We start from the raw sequence: 18,613 nt of genomic DNA, 5'->3' as shown, positions 1-18,613 counted from the left end.
GCTATCACAGTCTGCGTGAAATGGTGCATGCACCTTTCACGTTAGATACAAGGTTTTCCTTATATCCCGGTCACTGCACTTTAAACCTAGGTCACCCCTAAGGTAGGCCCTTAAGTCGAAGGGCAGTGTGCATGTTTCCAAGTGTGTGGGTACCCCTGCACAAGCAGAGGTAGCCCTACAAACCCCGAACTCCATTCACTGAGCTTAGTAAGTCCGGGCAGCCATTTTAATGTGTAGTGGGCACTGGCAAGTCAAGATGTCCAACTATATAATGGCTGCTCCAAACTTGGACATGTTTGGTATCAAACATGTTGGAATCATGCTGCAGACCCTAGACAGTGTTCTGCACCCCTGCTGATGAGCTTAACTAGGTAGGGTGGGGGTGCTTCTGAGTGCCACCAGAGTGAATTGAAGGGCATATTTGGTGCCCACCTTGAATACACTTGTTTGGCCCAGTTCAGGAGCCCTTGTCTCACCAAAACTATACAAAGGACAGGGGAGGGTCCACCCCCCTGTCCAGCTCCTCCAGGTGGCCACTTGATTCCTCCATGTTGAAACTTGGCCCTTGGGAGCATCTGACTAGTTAGGCCAGCGTAGTAGCGTCCCTGACCTCAGCAGATAGTTGGGTCACCGCAGATTAAATCCTTCTCTCTTTTTGTGTTACTTTATTTATTTATTTTGCTCATTTGTAAAGCGCATGAATCGCCCCACATGGGGTATCTCCGCACTGAAGACTGGTAAGGTAAAGTCGATTGTCTCAGAACAAAAATGTCTTCAACTACTTCCTGAAGCTGAGGTAATTATGAATTAATCGCAGCGGCTCAGGGAGTTGGTTCCATAATTTAGGCGCAAGATGAGAGAAGGCTCTACCTCCCCATTTGGTTTTCTTGAAGCGGGGGATAACTAGGAGGCCTTTGCCTTCCGAGCGAAGCTTGCGCAAAGGCGTGTATACTGTCAGTTTGTTAGATAAGTATGACGGACCGAGCTGATGGAGACTATTGAAGACTTGGCAGTAGATTTTAAAATGAATTCGTTTGCGGACCGGGAGCCAGTGTAATTTGTGAAGAAGGGGTAGGGAGGGGGTGCAGCAAGGAGCATTGGTAACCAATCGGGCTGCTGTGTTCTGGATCACCTGCAAGGCCTGCAGGGCAGAATCTGTAGCCGAGATGAGAAGTGCATTACTAAAGTCCAGCCGGCTTAGAACTAGTGCATGTACCAGGGTCTTACGGGTAGTGAGAGGTAGGAAGTGAAAGACTTTCCGTAAGAGGCTGAGGGCATGGAAGCAGGATCGTCTCGTAGATGCTATGTGTTCCTCCATGTTTAACTTGTTATCAACAAGAATCCCTAAGTTTTTTACAACTGGTTTGGGGGTTGGAGCCGCACCTAGTACTTCCGGCCACCAGCTCGGGGACCAGCTGGTGATTGCCTCCGTAAACAGCATGATTTCCGTTTTAGTTGTATTAACCTGAAGGAAATTTCGGTTCATCCATGCCTTGATTTTGAGCATGCCTTCCGAAAATATTTCACGGATATTGGGGGCATTAGTATCATAAGCAAGAAGCAGCTGTGTATCATCTGCGTAGGAGAATGGGATAAACCCAATCTCTCTAAGCAGAGCAGCTAATGGAGCGATATAAATATTGAAAAGGGTGGGGCGAAGACAGGAACCCTGAGGGACTCCCTTGGTAACCAGGGTGGTTTTTGCTTTGAAGGGGCCCAAGTTGACTTGGGCCCCAAGATTTCCCCTGATGGTAGGTCCTTAGATTCGTCCGGACATCATCCTCAAGAACTAACCGCCTATCTTCAGAAGTTCATCTAAAGACTCTTCTGCTGTTGGATACTGGAACTCTGCTGCTGGATCGAGCCAGGATCAAAGACAAGACTGCTCTTGGTGGGACGATTCCTGCTGCAACTTCGTCTCTACGCTCTTCCAAGTTTTCGCAACTCTGTGGCCGTGCATCCTCTGAGTCAGCAAGGACTCTGCATGAATACAAGCAAGAAGGAATCACCCCTGGAGTGAAGGAGTCCCCTCCCTGCATCCGCAGGCACCTGTACGGCAACAACCGGTTTTCTGATCTTATTGTCCCACGGACATCTCCCGGTTCTGCAACACAGGTGGTGGTTTGTTGGCAGCCCAGAAGCCTGACCAGTCTTCCCTGATATGTGGACGACTCTAATCCCTCTCCAGCCGACCTGAATCACCTCCCTGGGCACTGAGTCGGTTTCCTGTTGCCAAGGCTTCTTTACTTTTCACGAAAGACCTTTCAGCTCCAAGAAGCCGAGGCATCGCACAGCTCCAAGAACGGCAGTCTACCTGCATCCTCCTCTGCACTGTATGCCTCCATCTTCTGTGGGCTGCTGCGGCTTCACTGCGATTTCCTGTGCCTGCTGACAGAGTCCTCAAGGGGGCTCCAACGATTCCTGGTGGCTCTCCTGCGTGCTGAGGGCCGGACCTGACTTACCCTTGTTGGGTAAGATCCACAGACCTTGCTGGTCTGCATTCAATCATTGTTTCCTTTGACTCAACTGTTGCGGTTACCAGGGCTTGTTGGTGGTCCTGCCGGCCACTGACCTTCCTGCATTCTTCATCGGTCGTGGGATGGCTTGTGTACAGCTCCTGTGCTCCTGCATCACCGCCTAGGCTCCACAGCAGCTTCATCAAGACTGCCTTGCTACAGGAGGTACCTCTGACAAGGGGTGGCATTGTGCTTCTGCATCTCCTGGACACCTCTGGGTGGTTTGGACTCTGTTCCCTCTGCTTTCAGGTACTTCTCGTCCAGAATCTATGTTTGGGTTCCACCGTCCTGGTCCACGAGTCGCTATAGTCACCGGACTTCAAAGATCCTCTTATTGGCGTCTACGGGAGGTTACGACACCACTTCACCCTATGCACCTGGGCTCCCTGGTGTAGGTATCATGGCATCCACGGGTGTGGTGGCTCTCCAGCCTCCCTTGATCCAATTGGTGTCTGTTGGACCTGGCCTCGTGGCGTGGTTCCCCCCGTTCCTCAGCACCCCGAAACCCCTGGTCGTCCCGTCCCCAGTCCGCCCCGCTCCCTGCACGACCCTGCCAACGGACGACCACCCCCGCATTCTGCCACCCCCCCTTCCCAGCACCGGGCGTCCAGAAACTGCATCACCCCACAGGGCCCCCGGCCGCCATTACCCTTCCCGAGGTCCCTGACTCCCTAGGCCTTGCCTGACCCCGGCCCCAGCGAAACTTAGGCTTCAGACGCGCCATGCCCGGCTGGGGGGTAGAGGGCTCCCTGAGTGAGATAAGACTAAGGAGTTTTGATTGCACCCCCGGCCTCCCCTGGGTGACTGGTTTCTCTCACACCTCTGGCCTTCCCCTGTGGGCTGGTTTCGATCGCACCTCTGGCCTCCCCGAGAGCTGGCTCCAGACCCTGCTGGGCGTCTGGGAATCGCTGGACGCATCTGCTAAAGGATCAAAGGGCCAGCCGACGGAACACTCCGACGACCAGCCCCGAGGCATGAGATCTCCGCCTGCGAGGGTCCGGACATCAAAGGGCCACTGGACTATATCAAGGCCCGCCCAAGAACTAGCGGGCAGTTGTATCCTGGACAAGAGAGCCCTGCTGATCTGATCACGGCTCACCCTCGTGAAGAAGAAACTGGAACCTCGGAGCCCTGCTGACGCTGTCGCGGCTCATCCTTGAACTCTAAGAACATTCGTCGAACATCCTGAGCCCTGCGGACGCTGTCGCGGCTCATCCAAGTGAAGAAGGAACTGGAACCTTGGAGCCCTGCTGACCTCGTCGCGGCTCATCCGTGATCGATAAGGACATTCGCTGAACACACTGAGCCCTGCTGACGCTGTCGCGGCTCCTCAAGAACTGACAGACACTCTGTTCACTCCGGATCGAGCCCTGCTGACCTCGTCGCGGCTCAAGGAGAACTCTGGTCCGGCTGGACCATCGACGCTACCAACACGCCCTGGCTCGAGGAGCAGTGAGTAGGATAGCCAGTACGACCTCCACCTTCCATATCCCCCGGCTCGAGGATTGAGAGCTGTGCGCAGGGTACGCTTCGTACTGGCCTACATTGAGACTGTCCCGCGTCCCTATTCCTTACCACTGAGACTTTCCGATCCCTCGATCGCTTGTAAATACGTGTGCCAGGTGCCTAAATCTTTACTGTTGATAAAGAACTTGCTTATTGAGATCCACGGTGTGGTGGCCGTTCATAAGTGTGGTTTGCGTTCAGTGTGTACGATCTTAGACTCGGCTGTATTCTGAGGAGGGGGGTGGGTCACTGAGCGGTCCGGAGAGCAAATCCGGACCGTCGGGGGACGCCCTTCTAACAGTGTCCTCGGGGTCCTTTCGGAAGGGTCCTGAAACAAGAAAATACCAACCGCAACTTACCCTGTGTTATCCTACAGACATTTGACCCGGAGTAACCTCTCTGCACCCGGTCGCTTTGGGGTCCGTAGCTACTTTCCTTACTTACACTGGGCTTCTCCATCCTTGGGCATCAGTCTCGTTTTCGTACTTGCTCTTTATACCGCTTTCTTAGTGTATGGTTTGCCCTCCCCCAAAAGAGCCCCATGTGTTTTTCTATGTTTATTACCTGTTATTGAAGTATTTCTGTTGTGCATTTTATATCTCCTACCCGGAGATATACCAAGTTAGTTCTTAGTGTTGTGTAATAAACGCTAAAGTCGTTTTCTAAACTCTTGTGTGGTTCTTTCTTGTGTGAAAATCTTTCTTACGGACTATAGTGTAAAATGCACCCGCTTTACACCCGCCTGAATAAGCCTTAGCTGCTCTTCATGGCTACCCTCTGAGAGCTCCGATTTTCAGGGACCTAAACACTATCACTAAGGGTTGGCTGGACTCAGTACACAGTGCTTTACCATAGGTGGACACTATATACTGAGGCAGCCTCCAACAAGTGGCTCCCACATGACCTATTGGGAGGGGGCTCCTGTACACTAAAACTAAAGCCAGAGACTCCAAACCTGGTGCCACTAGGAGAGTGGTAGTTGCTCAGTAGTACAGAGTTTTTACTCTCATTGGCCCATGACATTCTCTGGCTGGGCATCTTGGCATGAGCACAACTTGGGGCATGTTAGTCAGCCATTTCTACTGGCCAAACATGCCCCAGAAGGGGAAGGAGTTTTGTAACTCCTGTGTGTGTTACCTGACAAGCAAGTGGTAACCACCCAATGGCCCCCTTAATTCCACTTCCAGTGGTTGGGGTTGCCTTTTGAAAGGGTATGGGTTAGAGTTGTTGGCCCCCTGGACCCTCCAAAAGCTTCGGGGAACAGATTCATACTGGTACTGTCACAGCTCCTGCAGTTGATAGAGCCCTCTTAAGTATTTTTAGAAGAGTGTGTTTCCCTAAGGAGGTGGTGTCAGACAGAGGTAGTAACTTCATGTCTGGCTACCTAAAGGTTAAGTGGAATGAATAATGTGTGACTTCCTAGTTCACTACCCCATATCACCCACAAACAAATAATTTACTTAAGGGATTCAACATAACCATGAAAGGCATGTTGATGGGACTCCCTGAAAAACTCAGGAGAAGGGATGCCCTTTTGCCATGCCTGCTTTTCACTTACAGAAAAGTAGCTCATAAGGGTGTAGGGTTTTCCCCCCTCTGAACTTCTGTTTGGGCATCCTGTAAGGGGACCACTGTGTCTAATTTAGGAAGGCTGGGAGAGACCTCTCAAAGTGCTTAAACAAGACTTTGTGGACTATGTGCTTAGCCTGTGTTCAATGATGGCAGAGTACATGAGTAACGTATCCACAACCCTTGAGGCAATCCAAGAGCTGCAGAAGCTCTCATATGACCAAAAGGCTGTGCTGTTGGAGTTCCAACCAGGGAAGAAGGTATGGGTTTTGGAGCCTGTGGAACCTAGGGCTCTCCAGGACAAGTGGAGTGGACCCTACCCTATCCTTGAAAAGAAAATGGAGGTCACCTATCTGGTATACCTAGGCACTAGTAGGAGCCCTCACATGGTCATTCATGTTAACAGCCTAAAGCCTTTCTATGACAGGGCTGATGTGACTACGCTCATGGTCAACCTCTCCCTAACCGCTCCTACAAAAGAGGGGTCAGCAGATGGAGTTATCTTTTCAGACACCCTCTCTGCCCAACAGTAGACTGATTGCAAGCAAGTCTTGCAGCACTATTCTAAGCTCTTTTCCTTGACCCCTGGTCAGAAAAACTGGTGTACTCATGATGTGGACACTGATGACAGTGCACCTGTCAAAAACAAAATATATAGACAGTTAAGGAGAGCGTCAGCGCTCAAGTCAGCAAGATGCTGGAATTGGGAGTCACTGACCCCTCTGAGAGCCCCTGGGCCAGCCAAGTTCTATTAGTCCCAAACCTCATTCAAAGGGTAGAAAAACAAAGTTGAGGATGTGTGTGGACTGTAGGGGCCTCAATTAAGTAACCAAGACAGATGAATATTCAATTCTTAAAGCTGATGAGCTTATTGAGAGACTGGGGGCAGCCACATTTCTTAGTACATTTGATTTAACACCAGGGTACTGGCAAATTGGTCTGACCCTGGGATCAAAACAAAAGCCAGTTTTCTCAAACCCAGATGGGTCTCATCAGTTCACTGTTATGCCCTTTGGATTAAAGAATTTCCCGGTCATCTTCCACATATTGGTGAATAAAGTCCTTGCTGGGCTGGACACTTTTAGTGCAGCATATCTAGACAATATTGCTGTTTAGATTTCCATTTGGCACGTTCACCTGATCCACCTTGGGAAGGTCCTGAAGACTCTGCAAGCATCGGGCCTCACTATCAAGGTAAGAAAGAGCCAGATAAGACAGGGCACAGTTTTATGCTTGGGCCACCTCGTAAGTGGGGGTCAAGTTTAACCTTTACAGCCCTAGATCCACACAATTCCGGACTGGGAAAGCTCCAACAACCCAGACCCAAGTCAGGGCATTCCTTGGCTTAACTGGGTACTACAGAAGGATTGTGAAGTGGTACAGCACCATTGTGGCACCCCTCAAAGAACTTACCTCCAAGAAGATGCCTAAGAAGATAAACTGGACAGTGAGTGGTCAAAAGGCTTTTGACATCCTGAAAGAAGCAATGTGCGCAGCACCCATTATTAAAGCTCCAGATTATTCAAAGCAGTTCATAGTGCGGATGATGCCTCTGAACATGGGATTGGAGCGGTCCTTTCCCAGACCCATGATGGCCATGACCAGTCTGTTGCTTTCATTAGCAGGAGGTTACTCCCCAGAGCACAATGTTGGTGTGCCATTGAGAAAGAGGCCTTTGCTGTTCCTGAAGACGTTGAAACCATACCTTTTTGGTACTCACTTCCTTGTCAAAACTGACCACAGGCCTCTCAGGTGGCTGATGCAAATGAAAAGAAAACCCCACTCTGTTGAGATGGTCCATCTCACTTCAGGGTATGGTCGTTACAGTGGAACATAGACCTTGGACTTGCCATGCCAATGTAGATGGCCTTTCCAGGTTTTTCCACTTAGAGGATGAAAACTCTCTTGGGTAAGGTTAGTCTCATTCTCTTTCGTTGGGGGGGGGGGTTGACATGGACACCCTACCCTACTCACTTTTTGCCTGGTACCTGAGCAATTTTGATAGAAGTGCACTGGGTTCCTGATATCAAGGTCCCCAGTGCCAGATCTCTCACTAAAAACTGTACCATTGTTCCCACAATTGGCTATAGCTTTAGCACTCCTGTAAGTCCATAATAAATGGTACTGCAAATACCCAGGGCATGAGTACTAAAGTGGGTCCCTAAGGGCTGCGGCATCTATTTTGCCACCTTAAGGGACCTCTCACCCAACTCAAGCAGACTTCAATTGCAGGCTGCATGTTTTGGTGCAAATAAAAGTGAAAACATGGCATGGCACACATCCCTGTGTGACATGCCTGCAAACACATCGCTCTCTGAGGGCAGAAACAATGGGTGCTCTGGCAGGAGGTGTTGTCACCTCCTCCAAGCAGGATGGCTAAGTAATAAGCATATCAAGGTAGGAGGATTCAATGGCCTCTTCCACCTCTGATATGGGACCACGGCTTCCCAGACAGGGGGAAATGCCAACCCCCTGCCCTGGGCCGTTTTGGCACCAGGGCAGGCAGGGAATTAGATATTAGGAAGGCTTGGTGTACTACCAGGCCAGACACACCCCTAAGGTGAGCTGCCGGAAGTGCCTGCCTTTAGGGAAATTCTGCCATGTTGGTGATGGCAGAATTTGGAACTCTGGAAAAGGGTTATACCCATTTCCCACAGGAGTGGTCATGAAGGGGTTGCAGTGACCCCAAGGGTAAGTAACCCATTGGCTACCACCTTCACTCCCCTTAACACCCCTATATCTAGTACTTGGGGCACTAGGAAAGCAGAATCTGTCGACCTAAGGAGGACACCGAAAAGTTGCGAAGAGCAAGAACTGAGGAGCAGCAACTGACTTGGAGCAAACCCTGCCGGCCTACCTGCTGTCCCTGACAATTGCACCAAAGACAACTCGTCCTGCAGCTGCTCTGCCTCCAAAATCCTGGAAGGTCTGCCAGCACTTCAAGAAACAACTATGATTTCTTGTGGAGTAGCAGAGCTGCTCCCCTGTATCCTGCAGGAACCCATAAAAGAACTGCGAGAGTCCTGGACTGTGGAAAACCCGACACCAGAAAGCACCACTGCACCTGTGCCCCCCAGCCCAAGTCAAAGTGACCCAATGGTGCAAATAAGGTCCTGAGACCCTCCAGCCTCAAACACCTCCTGGGGTTTGGCAAAACTGGATCCCCAGTTGCTGCCTACAGCTTCTTTCTGCAGGCTTCCTCAAACTGCAAGAAGTATTTACAAAGCGACCTCACCGAACAAAGCCCCACTGCACACGCGACCCTAGCATGAGTTGCTGTGGACCGACAATGGCTCTGTGTGCCAAAGACCCTCGAGACTAGAGCCCCCCTGTTGGTTCAGCCGGACTGGCCCTCCAGTCCCTACTTGCAGACTCTTTTCTCAGGACTGCCTACCACTGAAACCAAAGGGACACCCTATGTCGAAAAGCACCTCTGCACCCGGACGCCCCAGAACCTACAGAGGTGACCTTTTGATGCTGCCTTGGACCATGCACTATACTTACCTTAAATTCTGAAAATCGGTCCTATAAGTCTCTGCTAAGTACCCATAAGCAGTATGTTTGTTTTTCCTTACATGACAACATTATAGCATGCAAGACAATATAAGTGTATGTACCTATTTTCTTAAAACTGCTACTTAAAAAGTACTTACCCAATAACGAAGTTCTTGGTACCTAAAATTATATAAAAATGTGTTCATTTTCTAGATCGGTGAGGATCTCCTTATTGAGTGTATGTGTATCATTTATTGACTGTGTGTATGTATACAACAAATGTCTAAAACTCCTCCTCCATAAGCCTATCGCAGCTCGACCACACTACCACAAAAGGAGCACCTTGGGACTGTTAAAGCAAGCCCTGTCCACTCATAAGGGATACCTGGACTCTCTACACAATATACCTATTTTTCGTATATTATATAAAGCTTCCTACACAACGCTCTAAACTTAAAGCTACCCAGTGAGTCAATGCTGGTGCCTGTTCATCAATTTACTGTCTGAATCCACATTCTCCATTGCGTTGTCCCTTTCCCAACACCACTCCACCACCCTTTCGTCTGCATCATGGAGCAATGCTTACCACAGAGAACCATCATAGAACACAGAGTCATAGCTGAGGGTAGGCAGGAGCAAGTTACTAAGCAAAACTAGGTCTCAGGAAAGTAAACATCATGCGTCTGAAGCACAGCAGCAGTGTGCCATGGATCGCCTGGCACAATATCACTGTTCTGGTACCAGCTGCCCTGCTGAGGTCTGCCCTGGGCTGGGGTCCGCTGAGCTACTGAAGAAGAAGCTTCTAATAGAGTGGGGTCTCTATAATAGCAAACTCAACTAGTGATGATGTGCTGTGGGAATCTCCCAAATAGAGAGGAAGTTGCGCAAACTGGTAGCACGAAGCATGTAGCTGAGTCTACCCAGCAGTGTCAAGAATGGAGGCTGCGTCTATCAATCGAGATTGGGCACATTATGGCCTCGGTGGGCGATATTCGTGGCTTCTCTCCAATTGGTTACATGTAATCTCTAAAAAAAGAGCACATTTAAAAAACACACTGCAAGTTAAGATTATCCAAAAGTAGAGATGAATCTCAAACCTTATTGTAAAGTAGGGGAATTTTCTACACAGCATTAGGCTAACACGAGAGGTGTGACACTTGAGACAACCGCTATGAAATATCAGAGTAGTGGGAGACTGGCAGTAGGTAACGGCTCATGGATGCAGGCCATTCTATCTGTACACCTGCACGATAACCTAAAAGTCTCTCCATTCTAAACTTCTGCTGTCCCCAATGATCACTAGTCACGACATATGGTCAAGTGTGCCTCTGGCCCCTTGACTTCCCCCTCCAACAGAAAATCTTGACCACACCTGGCCACGGACCCTTTAAGTAAGGTACTCAAGTGAACTTTGCTGTGGATACTCTCAAAATCTTCCATTCAGTACCCCCTGCAATAACTCTGGACAAGATGCATCTTTACAGTTAGGCCAGGGTATCATACTCCAGTAAAAGAGTCAAGAGCATCTGAGCTCTTCACAGCATCTTGAAATTGCACTAAGACTATTAAGAGTACTTGTTTTGGCACCCTCACTATTAATGGAGTTGACTGGGATCTCAGTCCCAGTGGGATTTGTGGGTTTTGGGGTTTACTGTTAAGTGAATAATGTTTGTGGTTACGTCAGCCATTCATACTAAATCCCAATGAGTTATCCTGCCTAACACCTAGCTCTACCAAGAAATTCAGGTAGACATTTCATAGAATACATTTTTGTTTTCCGTCTTGCTCCTCCGCCCCTTTAACTGTCTGGGAAACACAAGTGCCCAAAGCTGATCGGAACAAACCAAAATCCACCCTACCCCATCCAACACCATTAGCTGTTGAGCCCTGGTAGAAGGTACTAGCATCAGCAAGTAAAAGCCATGACTGAATGTGGAGTTTATTGGGTGCTATTTAATTGACATGCTACATCCGAGATTCTCGTCCATCCCCCAAAAGAAATAATGTTTATTGCAGCTTACAAAATCCATAAAAACATTACATATATGTTGGACTTGGCCCTCTTGGCAGGGTCATCCCTAAACTTTTTGCCTTCCTCCAATATTCTCTCTGACCTGTTTTTGTTGGTTTAATGACTCTGGGCACTTTACCACTGCTGACCAGTGCTAAAGTGCATATGCTCTCCCTATATAAAGTGTAACTGTGATTGAGTTCCATGATTGGTTGATAGGATTTACTGTCAGTCCCCAGTAAAGTGCACCAGGAGTGCCAGGGCTTGTAAATGCCAATACTGCTAGTGGGCCTGCAGCACTGGTTGCGCCACCCACAGATGCAGCCTGTTAAAATGTGTCTAGGGTCTGCCATTGCAGAACCTGCGTGCAGTCTGGTACGGTCATGCTGGCTGGGCAAGTGCACACACTTGCCAGCCCCTAAACCTTCCCTTAACTTCATATTAGTCACCCCTATGGTAGGCCCAAGGGCAGGGTGTATTGTAAGTGTAAGGTAGGACATGCTCTGATGAGTGTGGCATGTCCTAATAGTGAACTACTGCCAAATTTGTTTTTCACTATTGTAAGGCTACCTGTTCCCTTTAGGCCAGATGGGCTGCTGGAATTATTACACTCTATAATCCCAGCAGGCTCAGGGAACATGGTAGAAAATAAAGTTTAGCATGCCTGAACTCAGAATAATAAAATACTTCTTTTAGTAAAGTTTATTTTAATATCCTGTGTTTGCAAATGCTACTTTTAGAAAGTTAGCATTTACTTGCCTAACCATTTCAGCCCGCCTCTGCTAGTATGTGTATCTGGCTGTCTGGGATGTGTGAGTGACAGGGCTGGGGGATGACATGTGGTGAATGCAAGGATTACACCTTAGTGGGAGGTAGGAGTGCCCCTGGACTCTTAAACAGGCTGTGCTCTGCAACCACAATGCTGGCTCCGCCCCCCTGGGGAGCGACTGATGACTCAGCCTGCACCTGGCCCAGGAAGGGCGAAGCACTGTCATCAAGGTACTCCTGGCTGCCCCTGTCCACACAATGCTGGCTCCACCTCCCTGTGGAGCGTCTGATGTGCCTGCCCTCACACTGAACGCAGAAGCCAGAAGTACACCCAACAAGTACTCAGAGACTGAAAGCATTTATGCAAAGGCCCCCCTGGCCTGAGAAGACAAAAGAAATGCTGTATAAAAGTAGGAGCCCTGCTCCTTGTAAATCAGAATCCTGTTTCCCCACAAAGAACCTCTGCCCGACTAGAAGGAGAAGAAGACGCTGGAAGGACTGGCCTGCTGCTTGCCTTGCTGAGAAAGGAGAGGAGAAGACTTTTGAAAAGACTTTGCTGACTTGTGCTAGAAACTTTCTCCAAGGGCTTGACTGAGCTTGCCCCCTGAACTGAACCCCAGGACCAGTGGGTTCATTGTGTCTTCGCTCGTTGCCATCTGCCAGCCGTGTGTGCCTCCCGCCGGAGTAAGACTGCGCCCCTCATCGCCCCCTCCTAGGGCTGTGGCACTCGGGAGCTCGCCTGCCCTTCACCCGTGAGAGCCTCGCTCCTTGGAGTCGCTCTCTGCCACCGGGTCAGGCTGCCTGCTCCTCTGACCCTGCCTGCCACTGGAGCGCGCTGAAGTGCTCTCGCCCCTCCCGCCGGAATTTCCTCCAGGCCGGTGACCTAAGCCGGGACTGCAGGTGCCCTGCTGCCCCCGCTCGCCAACCCGAGGAGTTTACAGGCCGCGCCGCCCCCGTTGGGAGACCCCAGTACCATCTGTACCGGGGTCGTGGGCCGCGCCCACCTGTGTGCACCCACCTGCTGCAGACAAGACCCGGAGACACTGCCAGAGACGAGTCTGTACCACTCGCCCCCCCAAGGAAGGAATTCAAACCGGGCTCGGGCCCACAACGTTTTATTTCCCCGTCAGCCTTCCTTGTGCCTTGGCCCAAGAGGCTCCTCTCATCGCCTCCCTGCTCCTCACTGCAGCCAGGAGCCCCCACCTCTGGAAAAGGCCCGGGGTTCCTCCAGGCTCCTCTCATCCCCTGCTTGCTGCTCCGCAGCTCAGCCCCCACCTCTGGAAAAGGCCCAGGGTTTGTCAGGCCCCTCTCTGGTCTCCAGTCCAAGCACACCGCGAGATGCGTGAGCATTGGTAGGGCCTAGGGTTTTCTTCCGTGTGGAGCACAGAGGAGCGCTGCGAAGCCCACAGAGGCGCTTGGGAGCGCCATACCTTCCAGGAACAGGGCAAGAGGCCCCAATTATTGCATAACTGGAACTGAGAGAACTGTTTAAGTGAATTGAACTGAAGAAGAAACATTTGAACTGTAACAAAGAGAACTTGCCTATTTACAATCTTGTGGCTTACCTAAAAACGTTATATTGGTCTTGTATTAAGTCTGAACTGCTCATATATATATTTTAACATAAAAGAACGTATTTTTATATATTCACAGCCTGGTGTCCATTTGTGGGGGGATTGGTACATTTTACTGTGTGTGTTATTACAAATGCTTAACTGAATAATGCCTGAAGAATAGCCTTGGCTGCTCACGCCACGCACCTAGAGGGTGAGCAAGGGTAATTCTAAGGAGTCATCCTTTGCCCTGACTTAGAGGAGAGGGTAGGGTCCCTGCTTGTCACAAGTGAATACTTGCGCCAACCAGAGACCCCCAATTCTAACAATATAATTCTAACATCTGATTAAAATACTAGAATAGCAGTACATACAATATAATTTAGGGTGGGCAACTTGCACAATCATCAAATTTCAAGAAAATACCACCCGTTGTTTAATAAAAAGATTTTTTTTTTAAAGAAAATACCGCCCGAATTGGGAGTTTGCACCTGATGGGGAATATCCCCAATGCTGTAATTAAGGCCCTACAATGTATGATGTTAGTTACAGAGGACAGCCTTAACCCATTATAGTCTCCGAGACTTGTATATGGGGCAGAGAAAAAAAAAAAACTGTTTCTTTACAAGTAATGCAAAAAAGGTTAAAGGTTTCAGTAAGCTTCATCTCTTGTGCCACTTGCGAATGTGGACTCATGGACTACTCATCACTATCCATGCAGAGTAAATAGCCAAAAGGGAGTAACTTGGTTATCCAATAGGATAGCACTGGTTCATGCGGCCCAGAGACACTGATTGCTCCAAGAAAAAGCTTACACTAACTAACAGTTGCAGATTATTGTTGTTAAATTCTGTGAAACCGACTTGCTATGCTGACAAAGACATCAACTGTTTACTTATGTGTAGACAACACCTTAATGTATAGGATTTTTGAAACAGAGAGTAGCTCGTATTAAACAAAGTTGTGTGTAAATCATGCATCTGTCTCCTATATGGCTACACTGTGACTAAGAGTAAATCATATACATGGTAGTGTATGCTCCAGAATGTCCATTCATTTTGCAAGGTGGATTAAATTTGGCCCCTGAAAGACAGAGGTACTATTTTTTATTATGACTAGAAAACGCAAATAAGCACTCAAAGTTATAGGTGCATGGTAACTCACCTATGATACACTTCGACATTTTAATCTCTTATTTGAGGAACTGCTTGCACAACTTGTTGAAGAGTTCAACAAAAATAAACATCTTTTAAAAGATACTTTCAAACTACACTCAACAATGCATTTCGATCACAGTAGGACAGTCGATTGGCTGCTAAACCGCATAGGAATTACTGTAACTGTCTCCATTTAATCTGCACTGTTCAGGACTTACTAAACTGCAGGATTATTTAAACTGTGGCATTAGAGGACCATATTATGTGGTTAGGTGACTAAATGATGCAGCAAATGAAAAGTAAATACTGCAGCATATTATCAGATCATTTACAAATTAGGCTTCACATTATGTGCTATAACCTAGCTATTTTGATATCTGAACAAATATTGATACAAAAGAGATTAACCACAGGTTTATTAAGAAACAGAAATACACATTCAGTAGATCCTATTAAATTGTGATTCACCAGCCAATACATTTCTCTTCCATGGTAACATGCAGGTCATTTTAACTCTCAGGTCCACGTATCAGGAACATAGTTGGATACAACAAACAATAGGGTATGCAGCAGAAAACAAGTAAACATGTACATACTTAAAATAAAATGCCACTTTTTTTATTGACTGCTCTCCATACAAATACTGCTGTGAGGGTAGCATATGATACTTAAACATGAATTTACTGGGACAGTAAATACAAAACATTTTTATAGAGTAGGAATCATTTTTAATTAGCCGACAGAATTCCATTTTAATGTGAAGTTTTTTTCGAGGTGTAGAAAAACAACCCTTATCGGGTAGATTGACAGGGGGATATGAACACAACATGTAAACAGTAAACAGTTCTCACCTAATTAAGCTCTGCAAACCACCAACAACTGAGGACAGGTGATAAATTCACTTGCGCAAAGAGAATGCCACCTGACTGCGCTTTGCTTGCAGCATTTTTAGTAAATTTGACCCATATAAGATAGACATATCTTTTGTTGAAATCTGCTTATTGGACAGCATGTGTCTCATTATTGGCATAAGAGCTACAAATATAGTTTTCTAGAAACAAGGCAAAATCAAACAATTCCAATAGCCTTGTAGAGATCAGAGAGGACGCGTATTTCATTTCCATCAAGTACATTAAAAAATACACTAATAGACCCAGTAACCAATTTAAAAGCTTTCAACTTATACAGACTACTTTTTAAGAGGCATAATAACGTTTTACTTCACTTAAGGAAAATGTGTTGTCAAGATTTGGAGATCTGATGCTTAGTATGCCCCACTGCCTCTTATAATATTTGCATTCATGGTGGCCATTGTTGAATGGAGTTAGGATAGTAATTAAAATACAGTTAAAGTTGCCCACTTCAGATGAACGTGCATCTGTGGCAACCGTCTTTGAATGTATTTTATTATATACTTTAAAAAAATATATCTCAAATATGGCGACAGCTTTACGAAAGTTGATAAAACAGGGGAAAAAGGAAGTGTAAGAAGGGGAGAAAAGAGTACCCTAATAAGTACTGCAGATCAAGTTCTGCCATCAGCAGTGGAAAGGATACATGCCATCCAAACAAAACACAGTGAGACTGAAATGCTCCGTGGTGGGACCAACACAAAAATAGGTATAAAAGCAATCCAACCAGGAGCAGGAAAGTGAGAGACAGACAAAAAGACATCCAGTAAGGAATAAGTGGATCATCCAAGGCCCATTTGATACATTTTATTGTTAACTAGAGGTCTTAAACAACAAATCGCTAAAGTTGTCTCAAAGAAGAGGGCAAGATATTTCTTCATATTAACCTCATTTGTCCCTCTCTTTCTTACATATTGTTGAAACTAAAACCTCCAAACAGGACACTTCATTAAGCAATACAGGCGGATGGTTCTTGAAAGTACCCAGTTATACATCAACATTCTCTTTCTTCTGCATTATGGTACATATAGCACTCTTGGATACTGCATGAAATGTAGGCCCTAAACACCATTTGAAAGCAGGCACGCATCATGTAAATATATGCCCTATTCAATTCTCACACAAAGAAAAACTATTGGTACTTACCAATGTTCTTGGAGACTTATTAACAAATGGAAACTTTTCAGCCAGTATAGGCACTAGAAACCTTGGGGTCCTGTGTAAAAAACAAGCATAATTTACTTGACATGTACTCATTTACTAATTAGACAGTCACTACATAATTGTTAATCTAAAATGCTCAAATAGTATCAAACAGACTATTTGGAAAGCAACAAGGTCTGGGTAACAGCCAGGCCACCATAAATGTAAAACTTCAGAAGTGAAAACAATGAAACCGTCACCTCTCAGAAAATAAAACTGTAGAACAACGTAGCTTTGCTTAGTTTTCTTCTAGTCTACACTACCTCTTTGAATAATTTTATGGGACAACACTAGGTTTTTATAACCTGCAGCCTCTGCACTGAGGATATTAATTATGCAGCCAAATACATGGACAGTTTGTTAGCTGAAGCTATTCTTGCCAGCTTACATGTTAATGGCCACTAAGTGAACTAAGGTAGTTTAAATGTTGAACGCACCACAATATTCTTTTTATGTAATCTGGTTGTAGGAACAAAAGTCCTAAATAAGGCTTTGAAAAGATGTGCCATTATACCAGTTCAATTTCCTGGTTAGTCTTCTGCATTTCCCCAGTGAGCCTGAAAATTCGAGTCTAAAGGAGAAGTTCCATGCTTTAACAGATACTTGGCAGCAGAACTTACATTATTTTGTCAAGAGTACACTTTTCCTTCACACTAGGCCATGTAGTGAAAGGTAGGTGGTGGCAGCAGGTTTTAGTTCAGGGGTACAGGCCTTCAAATCCGCACCCCTGTGGAATTCTACCTACTTGCCCTCCTCTGTCCTCCAAAGAGTGCATGCGGCAAATAATGTGTCTGCTCGACAGCATGAGGCCTTGTGCAGTATGAAGAGTGTCAATTTGTGACACACTGCCCAAATCTACTCTAGACCTCTGTCAAGTGACTTTGTCCTCAAGGAACCAGTCAACTCTCACACACTTCATTGTGTGTCCTCTCCCGGAATCTGTAAGCTAAGGGTACATTCTAGAACTTTAGGAGAAATGTTCAGTGACTGAAGCGCTGTGTGATCAATTCTGCAGACTGCAAGCCGGTGTCACACCATTGACATGATCATCAAGTGCAAGTACTACGGCTCTGGGCTCTTAGACGCAAAGTCACGTTTGACCATCTACATTTATTCACTACTTGTTCAATCAATGGAATTGGAAAAGGGCATGAACAGATTACTCTCAAATAATGTTTTTTAAACTCATTATTAAACAATTGCTCAGTATAGAGCAGATGCAACTGATGGATTAATCCTACAGTATAAGTAGGTGGGAGAGCAGACCAAATTACACACAGGAAAGCAATAGCTATCATGCGTGGAGGCTTCCCAATGTACAAGAGTTAGCAAGGTTTCCTTTTGATTACTAGCCTCTATACGTGCACCAACTAACCCAGACCGTATCCCATTTCTTAGAGCAGCCCCTGTTTTGATACACTGCGTGCTCCACCTGATGGCACCGGTCCATATCAGTCTCCCAATCTTCAATACGGGGAGGCATGCCTGCCCCTACAGGCATGCTTTACATTACGCTTGAATACTCCTGCTGCTACCACCAGACAAAGCTTTCGGTATTGGGGCCATACCTACTCACCAGTGATGTTCAAGAGATGCCATTTAACCTCCAGGGGCACATTCAGACAAGTGACCTGGGCCATTATCTGCACAACTCCCACCCAGTAACGGTGATTTCGGGGCAATCAGTGTATGAAAAAAAGATGCCTGCCTGCCTGCCTGCCTGCCCGCAGCCCCCGAGGCATAGAGCAGTGCAACACCTCCCCAATCGGTGCAGACGTGTTTTAGAGTAGTATGATCTGTGTAGAATCCTCAACTGGACAAAGGGAAAACAGGCTCGTATTGAAACTCCCCTAGAGCTCTGCACTGCCTCAACCCAATCATCATCTTATAATTAACCCAAGATTGCTTTCCCACGCTTCTCTCA

The 18,613-nt window shown here is 47.1% G+C and overlaps 1 protein-coding gene across 2 annotated transcripts in view; it reads right to left on the bottom strand.

Moving 5' to 3' along the window:
* Positions 1-18,613, bottom strand: part of RRN3 (RNA polymerase I transcription factor RRN3) — a 423,539-nt gene that overhangs the window by 265,765 nt on the left and 139,161 nt on the right. For both annotated transcript variants that reach the window (XM_078663171.1, XM_078663172.1), the window contains exon 8: positions 16,633-16,702. In XM_078663171.1, coding sequence (XP_078519297.1) covers positions 16,633-16,702 — 70 coding nt within the window. The remainder of the gene's footprint in view (positions 1-16,632; positions 16,703-18,613) is intronic.

Source organism: Lissotriton helveticus, chromosome 10 (assembly GCF_964261635.1).
Source record: "Lissotriton helveticus chromosome 10, aLisHel1.1, whole genome shotgun sequence".
In the NCBI taxonomy this organism is placed as follows: domain Eukaryota; kingdom Metazoa; phylum Chordata; class Amphibia; order Caudata; family Salamandridae; genus Lissotriton; species Lissotriton helveticus.
Note: the sequence above shows the minus strand (reverse complement) of the source record. Positions and strands in the feature narration are given on the sequence as shown.